This window comes from Blennius ocellaris (assembly GCF_963422515.1).
Source record: "Blennius ocellaris genome assembly, chromosome: 19".
In the NCBI taxonomy this organism is placed as follows: Eukaryota; Metazoa; Chordata; class Actinopteri; order Blenniiformes; family Blenniidae; genus Blennius; species Blennius ocellaris.
This window is the reverse complement of record NC_137668.1, coordinates 25,509,411-25,521,226: the sequence shown is the minus strand read 5'-3', so window position 1 is coordinate 25,521,226 and position 11,816 is coordinate 25,509,411. Positions and strand designations below refer to the sequence as shown.

Genomic DNA, 11,816 nt, shown 5'->3' with positions numbered 1-11,816 from the left:
CGACGTCAGTCTCCTGATTCGCTCACTGGAAGACTTTCCTCTGTTTCCACGACGACGCTCTGAAACGCCGAGCGGGCAGATTCTCCTGGAGTTGCTGGTTTTATTTTGACAGTCACCGTAATAACCATCCAACATGATACTTTTATTTTGACAGTCACCGTAGTAACAATCCAACATGCTACTTTTATTTTGACAGTCACCGTGATAACCATCCAACATGGTACTTTTATTTTGACAGTCACGGCAATGTCCACTAAAACGTGCTCCCATTGTAAAGTTTAGAGTTTATTGTTGTGTGTGTGTGTGTGTGTGTGTGTGTGTGTGTGTGTGTGTGTGTGTGTGTGCGCAGTACTAAAACTAACAACAGCTACCACTAGTGGGCCGACAAGGTAACTACATCATATTCATAATGTAATTTTTGGAAAACGAAAACACAAAATGACTCAGCAGATCGTTTCGCTCCAATTTTCTCACTTTATTAATCAAATTAAAACGACTTTCAGGTCTGACAGTCGTTTGACAAACAGGAAGTTCAGTTTATTGACTCGTCCTGTTTTATTGATCTCCAGTCTGTCCTGTCAGATCCAGTGTTTTATTGTGAAGGGTTCCTGCTGCGTTCTGATGTTTCTCCACTTTGCTGGTTTGTGTTTCGCTGTTTGAGTTGGTTTGGTTACAAAAAAAAATAAAAGTCTCATTTTGAGCAGAAACAAAAGCCCCAGACTCTTTTTAAGTTGAAATTAAACTTTTATTATGGAAAGCTTCACACAAAACGATCTAAATACCGTGAGAGGAAATGAAAAAACAAACGTTCACGTCGTCTCTGAGGGGATTAAACGAGACGAAAACACAGACATGAACTGGTGGTTTTTACTTTATTTTATTACATCAAAGTGGATAAAAAGATAAAAGCAGTTTGATTCTCAGCAGAAGGTCCCCGTTTCCTCCTGCTGCTGCTGGACTCAGACCCGGGCGCTCTTGGCGTGGTTGGCGGGCGGGTCCAGCGGCGTGGCGGTGCCGCCCTGCCTGGAGTAGTAAAAGCTGTTGTCGCGGCCGGGCGGCGGTGGCGGCGGCCGGGCGGCGGCGAGGCAGAAGAGGATGGTGGCGCCGCCCAGCAGGCAGAGTGCCGAGCCCACCCAGCCGGCGTACAGCGAGAAGCCGAACGACATCAGCCCCTCCTCCAGGTGGGCGCCCACCGGGAACCACACGGTGGAAATGATGCCGCACAGAGCTGGAGGGACGGTAGGGACACGTAGGGTTAACGCCTCGTCTGTGTGTGACTAAGTTGCCGGTGACTAAGTTGCCGGTTGACTAAGTTGCCGGTTGACTAAGTTGCCGGTGTTGTACAGTGACTAAGTTGCCGGTTGACTAAGTTGCCGGTGTTGTACAGTGACTAAGTTGCCGGTTGACTAAGTTGCCGGTGACTAAGTTGCCGGTGTTGTACAGTGACTAAGTTGCCAGTTGACTAAGTTTCCGGTTGACTAAGTTGCCGGATGACTAAGTTGCCTGTGACTAAGTTGCCTGTGACTAAGTTGCCGGTGATGTACAAACTTTCTGCTCTTGATATTTTGAACAATACCGGCTTGTGTGTGTGTGTGTGTGTGTGCGTGTGTGTGTGTGTGTGCTGACCCATGACGAGGAACAGGACTCCGCCCACCACGGCGCGGCGCCGCTTCACCCGCTGGTCGTCGCTCTGCAGACGAACACAAGGCATCGCCAGCAGAACCAGCAACATGGCGGGAAGACCGAGGAGGCAGGCGAGGATCATCAGGGCGCGAGACGTCTGGACGTACGCTGAAACACGACGGAGAGGCTGAAACACGACGGAGAGGCTGAAACACGACGGAGAGGCTGAAACACGACAGAGAGGCTGAAACACGACGGAGAGGCTGAAACACGACAGAGAGGCTGAAACACGACGGAGAGGCTGAAACACGACGGAGAGGCTGAAACACGACATAGAACTGAAACACGACGGAGAGGCTGAAACACGACGGAGAGGCTGAAACACGACAGAGAGGCTGAAACACGACGGAGTGGCTGAAACACGACATAGAACTGAAACACGACGGAGAGGCTGAAACACGGCGGAGAGGCTGAAACACGACATAGAACTGAAACACGACGGAGAGGCTGAAACACGACGGAGAGGCTGAAACACGACGGAGAGGCTGAAACACGACGGAGTGGCTGAAACACGACGGAGGCTGAAACACGACGGAGTGGCTGAAACACGACGGAGAGGCTGAAACACGACAGAGAGCGGCTGAAACACGACGGAGCGGCTGAAACATGACAGAGAGCGGCTGAAACACGACGGAGAGGCTGAAACACGACATAGAACTGAAACACGACATAGAACTGAAACACGACGGAGAGGCTGAAACACGACGGAGAGGCTGAAACACGACGGAGCGGCTGAAACACGACAGAGAGCGGCTGAAACACGACGGAGAACTGAAACACGACATAGAACTGAAACACGACGGAGAGGCTGAAACACGACGGAGAGGCTGAAACATGACAGAGAGCGGCTGAAACACGACGGAGAACTGAAACACGACATAGAACTGAAACACGACGGAGAGGCTGAAACATGACAGAGAGGCTGAAACACGACGGAGCGGCTGAAACACGACGGAGAGGCTGAAACACGACGGAGGCTGAAACACGACGGAGAGGCTGAAACACGACGGAGAGGCTGAAACACGACAGAACTGAAACACGATCCAGAGCTTTACGACAGTCTGGAATTCGTCGACTCACAAACCGACTACAGATCGATCAGAAACTTTAACCTGCTGCAGGACGAACGTGTCAACTAATTAATCAATCGACTAATTAATCAATCGATTAATTAATCAGTAGATTAATAGAATCTAAGAATAGAATAGAAATAGAACCAGGAGGAGAAATCACGTTTGTCCAAGAGTGAGAAAGGCTGAAACCTTAAAATGTGTTGAACTCCCCCCCCCCCCCCCCTCACCAGGCAGGGTGAGGACCCCCCCACTCACCCCCCCTCACCAGGCAGGGTGAGGATCTGCCCCCCCCCCCCCTCACCTGGCAGGGTGAGGATCTGCCCCCCCCCCCCTCACCTGGCAGGGTGAGGATCTGGTTGAGCGCCACACAGTGGTAGAGGGCGGGGGAGACCACGCACTCGGCCCAGAGCCCCCGGGAGCCCAGCTCGTCCATCCTGATGCAGGTGGCCACGGTGTAGTCGCAGGTCCGGACCCAGTCGTTGGTGGCGGTGGCCACCAGGACCCCCACCCAGCCCACGCCGCTCGCCAGGCCGCCGCTCAGCTGCCTGCAGGTCTGCGCCATGTCGGGTCTACCAGGGTCCGCTCGGCGGGTGGACACGACTACGTTCTGCTCCTTTGTCAGAAGAGATCAAAGTGCTGCAGCTCCTCCAGGGGGCGGAGCCTCTCTGCAAGGCTCCGCCCCCTGGAGCCTCAGGGGGAAAAACCCAGGATGAAGATTGATGGAGAGAAATAACCTGAACCAGACGGGAATTCGTCTCCTGGATCAAAGTCAGACCACAAGACTCACCTGGCTCACTGCTGCCCCCTGGTGGTGGCCCCCTGCTGCTGCCCCCCCCCTCCCCCTGCCCCCCCCCAACCAGACACTCGTTCTTTCATTCATCCTTCTTTTATTAAAGTCACAGGCCATAAAAACGTGAGGATGAAAAGACGGAACGACAGCAGGACTTTGATCTTTGTTCAGAATATAGTGACAACATGAACCACGTACAGGGTCTGGGTCTGGGTCTGGTCCTGGTCCTGGTCTGGTCCTGGTCTGGTACTGATCTGGTACTGGTCCTGGTCTGGTACTGGTCCTGGTCTGGTACTGGTCTGGTCCTAGTCCTGATCTGGTCCTAGTCCTGGTCTGGTCCTGGTCTAATCTTGGTCCTGGTGTAAACCTGGTTCTGGTCTGGTCCTAGTCTTGGTCCGGTCCTGGTCTGGTCCAGGTCCTGGTGTAGACCTGGTCCTGGTCTGGGACACACGGGGTTAATCTCTACAGGATCACTTCACTCGCTAAAAAAACTAAATAGACAAATTTCATATATTAAATGTTCAAAATCCTTCATGAAAGCTTCAAATGTACAACTTCTCCATCCGCATGGAGACCCCCCAGACCCCCCCCCCCCCCCCGCTACAGGACCCCCCCCCCCCCGCTAAGGCCACGCCTCCACCGATAATCTCATGATTTACACTTTGTCCATATTATTGCCTCCATGTTCCTCCCAATGGTTCTTCAGCCCCCCCCCCCCACCCCCCCTCACAGGTTCCTCAGCGTGTTGATGTGGGCGCAGATCTTGAGGGCGGGGCCTAACTTGATGTTCATGCTGGTCATCAGATGGTCCTCGGTGAGCAGCAGCAGAGCCTGACCGTCGATCTCCTGCAGCCTGAAGGCCTCGGCCACGCCCCCGCAGCCTGGAACACAGCCAGGCCCAGTCAGGACCGGGTCCCCCCAGGACCCACTGGGTCCCCCCAGGACCCACTGGGTCTACTGGGTCCCCCCAGTACAGGTGGAAGAACAAGATTGTGTGTTTTCAATCTGAAACATTTACATTGTTGTGTGTGTGTGTGTACACCTGGCAGTGTGTGTGTGTGTGTGTGTGTACCTGGCAATGTGTGTGTGTGTGTGTGTACACCTGGCAGTGTGTGTGTGTGCGTGTGTGTGTACGTGTGTGTGTACACCTGGCAGTGTGTGTGTGTGTGTGTGTGTGTACACATGGCAGTGTGTGTGTGCGTGTGTGTGTACGTGTGTGTGTGTTGTGTGTGTGTGTGTTTGTGTGTGTGTGTGTTGTGTGTGTGCGTGTGTGTGTACCTGGCAGTGTGTGTGTGTGTGTGTGTGTGTGTGTGTGTGCGTGTGTGTGTACCTGGCAGTGTGTGTGTGTGTGTGTGTGTGTGTGTACACCTGGCAGTGTGTGTGTGTGTGTACCTGGCAGTGTGTGTGTGTGTGCGTGTGTGTGTACCTGGCAGTGTGTGTGTGCGTGTGTGTGTATGTGTGTGTGTGTGTGTGTGTGTGTGTGTGTACCTGGCAGTGTGTGTGTGTACCTGGCAGTGTGTGTATGAAGGCCGTCACTTCCTCCACGCTCCACAGTGAGGGGGCGGGCTGAAATGTGCTGGTGGGCGTTGTCGTGGTAACGGCCGGCGCCGACGCCCTTCTTGGTCTGTGTGCTGCCCGGTGCTCCATCCTGGTTGCCACGACGACAGCAGCATCCTCCCCTCCTCCGTCGTCCTCGTCCTCCTCCTCCTCCATGCACCGCCCTCCAAGCTCCTCCCCCTCCTCAGGCTTCTCCTTCACCTCGTTGTCATGGCGACCAGCGCTCCAGAGGTCACGAGGCTGCAGGAAGTGACATCATGTCTCATTCTCTTCACAACGAAAGGTTACCAGGAGGTTAGCAGCAGGTTAGCAGCTGGTTAGCAGCAGGTTAGTTGTGACCTACCAGCCGCAGCAGCAGAGGCTTCCCGGGGACGGACTCGGCGCGGTTCAGGAGGGGCCGCGGTCGGTCGGAGCGTCCGCCGGCGCTCAGCGCTCGGAGACGCTTCGTCAGACGAACGTTAAAACTGTCGGGGAGAAACAGGAAGTAGATCGTCAGTGACAGAAGAATCTTTTATCTGCAAAGTAAAAGTAGAATTCATCAAAACTTGTTGAAGGCAGGAAGTGACAGGAAGAAACAGGAAGTGACAAAAAGTGACAGGAAGTGACAGGAAGTGACAGGAAGTGACAAGAAGTGACAAAAAGTGACAGGAAGTGACAGGAAGAGACAGGAAGTGACAAAAAGTGACAGGAAGTGACAGGAAGTGACAGGAAGTGACAGGAAGTGACAGGAAGTGACAAAAAGTGGCAGGAAGTGACAGGAAGTGGCAGGAAGTGACAGGAAGTGACAGGAAGTGACAAAAAGTGGCAGGAAATGACAGGAAGAAACAGGAAATGACAAAAAGTGACAGGAAGTGGCAGGAAGTGACAGGAAGTGACAGGAAGAAACAGGAAATGACAAAAAGTGACAGGAAGTGGCAGGAAGTGACAGGAAGTGACAGGAAGTGACAAAAAGTGGCAGGAAGTGACAGGAAGTGGCAGGAAGTGACAGGAAGAAACAGGAAATGACAAAAAGTGACAGGAAGTGGCAGGAAGTGACAGGAAGTGACAGGAAGTGACAAAAAGTGGCAGGAAGTGACAGGAAGTGGCCGGAAGTGACAGGAAGTGACAAAAAGTGGCAGGAAATGACAGGAAGTGGCAGGAAGTGACAGGAAGTGGCAGGAAGTGACAAAAAGTGACAGGAAGTGGCAGGAAGTGACAGGAAGTGACAAAAAGTGGCAGGAAGTGACAGGAAGTGGCAGGAAGTGACAGGAAGTGACAGGAAGTGACAGGAAATGACAGGAAGTGGCAGGAAGTGACAGGAAGTGACAAAAAGTGACAGGAAGCGACAGGAAGTGACAAAAAGTGACAGGAAGTGACAAAAAGTGGCAGGAAGTGACAAAAAGTGACAGGAAGTGACAGGAAGTGACAAAAAGTGGCAGGAAGAGACAAAAAGTGACAGGAAGTGACAGGAAGTGACAGGAAGTGAAAGGAAGTGACAAAAAGTGACAGGAAGTGACAGGAAGTGACAGGAAGTGACAGGAAGTGACAAAAAGTGGCAGGAAGTGGCAGGAAGTGACAGGAAGTGACAAAAAGTGACAGGAAGCGACAGGAAGTGACAAAAAGTGGCAGGAAGTGACAGGAAGTGAAAGGAAGTGACAAAAAGTGACAGGAAGTGACAAAAAGTGACAGGAAGCGACAGGAAGTGACAAAAAGTGACAGGAAGTGACAAAAAGTGGCAGGAAGTGACAAAAAGTGACAGGAAGTGACAGGAAGTGACAAAAAGTGGCAGGAAGAGACAAAAAGTGACAGGAAGTGACAGGAAGTGACAGGAAGTGACAGGAAATGACAGGAAGTGAAAGGAAGTGACAAAAAGTGACAGGAAGTGACAAAAAGTGACAGGAAGCGACAGGAAGTGACAAAAAGTGACAGGAAGTGACAAAAAGTGGCAGGAAGTGACAAAAAGTGACAGGAAGTGACAAAAAGTGGCAGGAAGAGACAAAAAGTGACAGGAAGTGACAGGAAGTGACAGGAAGTGAAAGGAAGTGACAAAAAGTGACAGGAAGTGACAAAAAGTGACAGGAAGCGACAGGAAGTGACAAAAAGTGACAGGAAGTGACAAAAAGTGGCAGGAAGTGACAAAAAGTGACAGGAAGTGACAGGAAGTGACAAAAAGTGGCAGGAAGAGACAAAAAGTGACAGGAAGTGACAGGAAGTGACAGGAAGTGACAAAAAGTGACAGGAAGTGACAGGAAGAGACAAAAAGTGACAGGAAGTGACAAAAAGTGGCAGGAAGAGACAAAAAGTGACAGGAAGTGACAAAAAGTGACAGGAAGTGACAAAAAGTGACAGGAAGTGAAAGGAAGTGACAGGAAGTGAAAGGAAGAGACAAAAAGTGACAGGAAGTGAAAGGAAGAGACAAAAGGTGACAGGAAGTGAAAGGAAGAGACAAAAAGTGACAGGAAGTGAAAGGAAGTGACAGGAAGTGACAAAAAGTGACAGGAAGTGAAAGGAAGTGAAAGGAAGTGACAGGAAGTGACAAAAAGTGACAGGAAGTGACAGGAAGTGACAGGAAGTGACAAAAAGTGACAGGAAGTGACAAAAAGTGACAGGAAGTGACAAAAAGTGACAAAAAGTGACAGGAAGTGGCAGGAAGTGACAGGAAGTGACAGGAAGTGGCAGGAAGTGACAGGAAGTGACAAAAAGTGGCAGGAAGTGACAGGAAGTGGCAGGAAGTGACAGGAAGTAACAAAAAGTGACAGGAAGTGACAGGAAGAGGCAGGAAGTGATAAAAAGTGACAGGAAGTGACAAAAAGTGGCAGGAAGTGACAAAAAGTGGCAGGAAGGGACAGGAAGTGACAGGAAGTGACAGGAAGTGACAAAAAGTGACAGGAAGTGGCAGGAAGTGACAGGAAGTGGCAGGAAGTGACAAAAAGTGACAGGAAGTGACAAAAAGTGGCAGGAAGTGACAGGAAGTGACAAAAAGTGACAGGAAGTGAAAGGAAGAGACAAAAAGTGACAGGAAGTGAAAGGAAGTGACAGGAAGTGACAAAAAGTGACAGGAAGTGGCAGGAAGTGACAGGAAGTGACAAAAAATGGCAGGAAGTGACAGGAAGTGGCAAGAAGTGACAGGAAGTGACAGGAAGTGACAAAAAGTGGCAGGAAGTGGCAGGAAGTGACAGGAAGCGACAAAAAGTGACAAAAAGTGACAGGAAGTAACAAAAAGTGACAGGAAGTGACAGGAAGAGGCAGGAAGTGACAAAAAGTGGCAGGAAGTGACAAAAAGTGGCAGGAAGTGACAAAAAGTGGCAGGAAGGGACAGGAAGTGATAAAAAGTGGCAGGAAGTGACAAAAAGTGACAGGAAGTGACAAAAAGTGGCAGGAAGTGACAAAAAGTAGCAGGATGTGACAGGAAGTGACAAAAAGTGGCAGGAAGTGACAGGAAGAGACAAAAAGTGACAGGAAGTGACAGGAAGTGACAAAAAGAAGCAGGAAGTGACAAAAAGTGGCAGGAAGTGACAGGAAGTGACAAAAAGTAGCAGGAAGTGACAAAAAGTGACAGGAAGCGACAGGAAGTGACAGGAAGAGACAAAAAGTGACAGGAAGTGACAAAAAGTGACAGGAAGTGGCAGGAAGTAACAGGAAATGACAGGAAGTGACAAAAAGTGGCAGGAAGCGACAGGAAGTGACAAAAAGTGACAGGAAGTGGAAGGAAGTGACAAAAAGTGACAGGAAGTGACAAAAAGTGGCAGGAAGCGACAGGAAGTGACAAAAAGTGGCAGGAAGTGACAGGAAGTGACAAAAAGTAGCAGGAAGTGACAGGAAGTGACAAAAAGTGGCAGGAAGTGACAGGAAGAGACAAAAAGTGACAGGAAGTGACAGGAAGTGACAAAAAGTAGCAGGAAGTGACAGGAAGTGACAAAAAGTGGCAGGAAGTGACAGGAAGAGACAAAAAGTGACAGGAAGTGACAGGAAGTGACAAAAAGTAGCAGGAAGTGGCAGGAAGTGACAAAAAGTGACAGGAAGCGACAAAAAGTGACAAAAAGTAACAGGAAGTGACAAAAAGTGACAAGAAGTGACAGGAAGTGACAAAAAGTGACAGGAAGTGACAAAAAGTGACAGGAAGTGACAGGAAGAGACAGGAAGTGACAAAAAGTGACAGGAAGTGACAAAAAGTGACAGGAAGTGACAGGAAGAGACAGGAAGTGACAAAAAGTGACAGGAAGTCACCGCGCTCTCACCCTCGCGCGCACGACGTTGAGCAGAAGCGCTTTGACCTCATGAAGTTGTGGGCGTGGCCTCTCTTCCCACAGAACTGACAGTGGAGCACGGTTCGATCCCGGTGGGCCGACACCCCCTCTGTATGGACACACACACACACACACCATCATCATCATCATCATCATCAATCTGATTGGTTCTGGAGTTACATGAAGACATTGTTTGATCCTCTTACTGCTGCCCGGCTCCTCCGGCGCTGCTCCCCCCTCCCCCTCCCCCTCCCCCTGTCCCTCCCCCTCCCCCCCCTCCCCCTCTGAGTCCGTGGAGCGCTCGCTCTGCCGCCGGACAGTCGTCACTGGAAGCTCCGCCCCCCCCGTTGGTCCCGTTGACCTCCGGTGGCTTGGTGACCTGCTCAGGGACGAGCAGCGAGGATCGGTTCACCTGCAGGGAGGAGTCAACACAGGAAGTAGATTTAAAGCTACAGGAAGTAGATTTAAAGCTACAGGAAGTAGATTTAAAGCTACAGGAAGCAGATTTAAACGTACAGGAAGTAGATTTAAACATACAGGAAGTAGATTTAAAGCTACAGGAAGCAGATTTAAACATACAGGAAGTAGATTTAAATGTACAGGAAGTAGATTTAAATGTACAGGAAGTAGAGTTAAATGTACAGGAAGTAGTATAGGAAGTAGATATAAACATACAGGAAGTAGATTTAAAGCTACAGGAAGCAGATTTAAATGTACAGGAAGTAGATTTAAACATACAGGAAGTAGATTTAAAGCTACAGGAAGCAGATTTAAACATACAGGAAGTAGATTTAAATGTACAGGAAGTAGAGTTAAATGTACAGGAAGTAGTATAGGAAGTAGATATAAACATACAGGAAGTAGATTTAAAGCTACAGGAAGCAGATTTAAACGTACAGGAAGTAGATTTAAACATACAGGAAGTAGATTTAAAGCTACAGGAAGCAGATTTAAACATACAGGAAGTAGATTTAAACATACAGGGAGTAGATTTAAATGTACAGGAAGTAGATTTAAACATACAGGAAGTAGATATAAATGTACAGGAAGCAGATTTAAACGTATAGGAAGTAGAATTAAACGTACAGGAAGTAGGCTTAAACGTACAGGAAACGGCTGAAGCCCCTCCTGGATGACGAATCCCTCCACCAGGTGAGTCAGCACCTGCCGGCCCTCAGGCCACGCCCCCACCTCCCAGGGGCTGCTCACTGATTGGTCCATGCCCTCAGACTCGTTACCCGAGTGGCCGGGAGGCTCAGCATCAGGCGTTCTGTCGGCTGTCCGGGCTGGATGCTGCGACAGGTCGGTGGGGTGGAGAGGGGGCGGAGCTTCTGCTGGCGGGAGGACAAAAGGGGAGGAGGGCGGAGACTGGGAGGAGAGGCTGGACAGGGCTGGGGGACATGGAAAGTAATTAGATTACTGTTGCAGACAGCCTAAAGAGAGCTGAGCGGGAAGTAACTGAGTACAAATCTAAAAGGGTTTGTAAGGTCGGTAGGGTCTGTAAGGTCGGTAGGGTCTGTAAGGTCTGTAGGGTCTGTAACGTCTGTAGGGTCTGTAAGGTCTGTAGGGTTTAGACGTTTGTTACCTGACTGATTGTCCGACATGTTCCCACTTAAGTCCTCCAGACCCCCAGGCTGCTGGTCCCTGTGAGGCTCCAGTGGTCCCTGGATCGTGGACTCTGGTGGTCCCTGGATCGTGGACTCTGGTGGTCTCTGGATCGTGGACTCTGGTGGTCCCTGGATCGTGGACTCTGGTGGTCCCTGTATTGTGGACTCTGGTGGTCCCTGGATCGTGGACTCTGGTGGTCTCTGGATCGTGGACTCTGGTGGTCCCTGGATCGTGGACTCTGGTGGTCCCTGGATCGTGGACTCTGGTGGTCCCTGGATCGTGGACTCTGGTGGTCTCTGGATCGTGGACTCTGGTGGTCCCTGGATTGGGGACTCTGGCGGTCTCTGATTCTGGACCATGGACTCTGGTGAAGGTTCAGATGGTCCTTGCAGGACAGGATCTGCGGTCTGGGTCTCTTCCTGATCCATTGGAACCTCCTCCTCCTCGCCCCCCCCCCTCCCTCTCTGAGTCTGGCCCCCCTCCGTCACCTCCATCTGCTCCTCCTCTTCTCCTCTCTCCGTCAATGTCCTTCGGTTCTCCTCACCTCCTCCCCCCTGGCTGGCCCCTCCTCCCTCTTTACTGGCCCCTCCTCCCCCCTGGCTGGCCCCTCCTCCCTCTTTACTGGCCCCTCCTCCCCCCTGGCTGGCCCCTCCTCTCTCTTTACTGGCCCCTCCCCCCTGGCTGGCCCCTCCTCCCCCCTGGCTGGCCCCTCCTCTCTCTTTACTGGCCCCTCCCCCCTGGCTGGTCCCTCCCCCCTGGTTTGTTCCCAGGTCTCCTCTCAGGGTGGGGGGACACGGCACTGATGGAAGTGGAGGCGTGTCTTTCGGCCGCGGCGCCCCGCCCTCAGCGCTCAGGCTCCTCGGCGGAGATCCGGGCGGC

The 11,816-nt window shown here is 51.2% G+C and overlaps 2 protein-coding genes across 2 annotated transcripts; both read right to left on the bottom strand.

The window, feature by feature from the left end:
* Positions 1 to 773: 773 nt before the first annotated feature.
* Positions 774 to 3,538, bottom strand: cldn11b (claudin 11b). Its single transcript, XM_080515057.1, has 3 exons — positions 3,093 to 3,538; positions 1,627 to 1,791; positions 774 to 1,228 (listed from the first exon to the last, which is right to left on the bottom strand). Exons 1-3 carry the CDS (start codon positions 3,316 to 3,318, stop codon positions 960 to 962), a joined length of 660 nt encoding a protein of 219 aa, XP_080371183.1. The 5' UTR covers positions 3,319 to 3,538; the 3' UTR covers positions 774 to 959.
* Positions 3,539 to 4,272: 734 nt separating this feature from the next.
* On the bottom strand, positions 4,273 to 11,393 carry LOC308144133 (polyhomeotic homolog 3; the record flags this gene model as incomplete). The annotated part of the gene is given in 8 exon segments (XM_080515182.1): positions 4,273 to 4,427; positions 5,055 to 5,343; positions 5,447 to 5,567; positions 9,321 to 9,438; positions 9,536 to 9,674; positions 9,676 to 9,741; positions 10,437 to 10,720; positions 10,915 to 11,393. Coding segments are annotated over 8 exon segments (1,623 nt in total). The 5' UTR covers positions 11,366 to 11,393.
* Between the last annotated feature and the right edge of the window lie 423 nt (positions 11,394 to 11,816).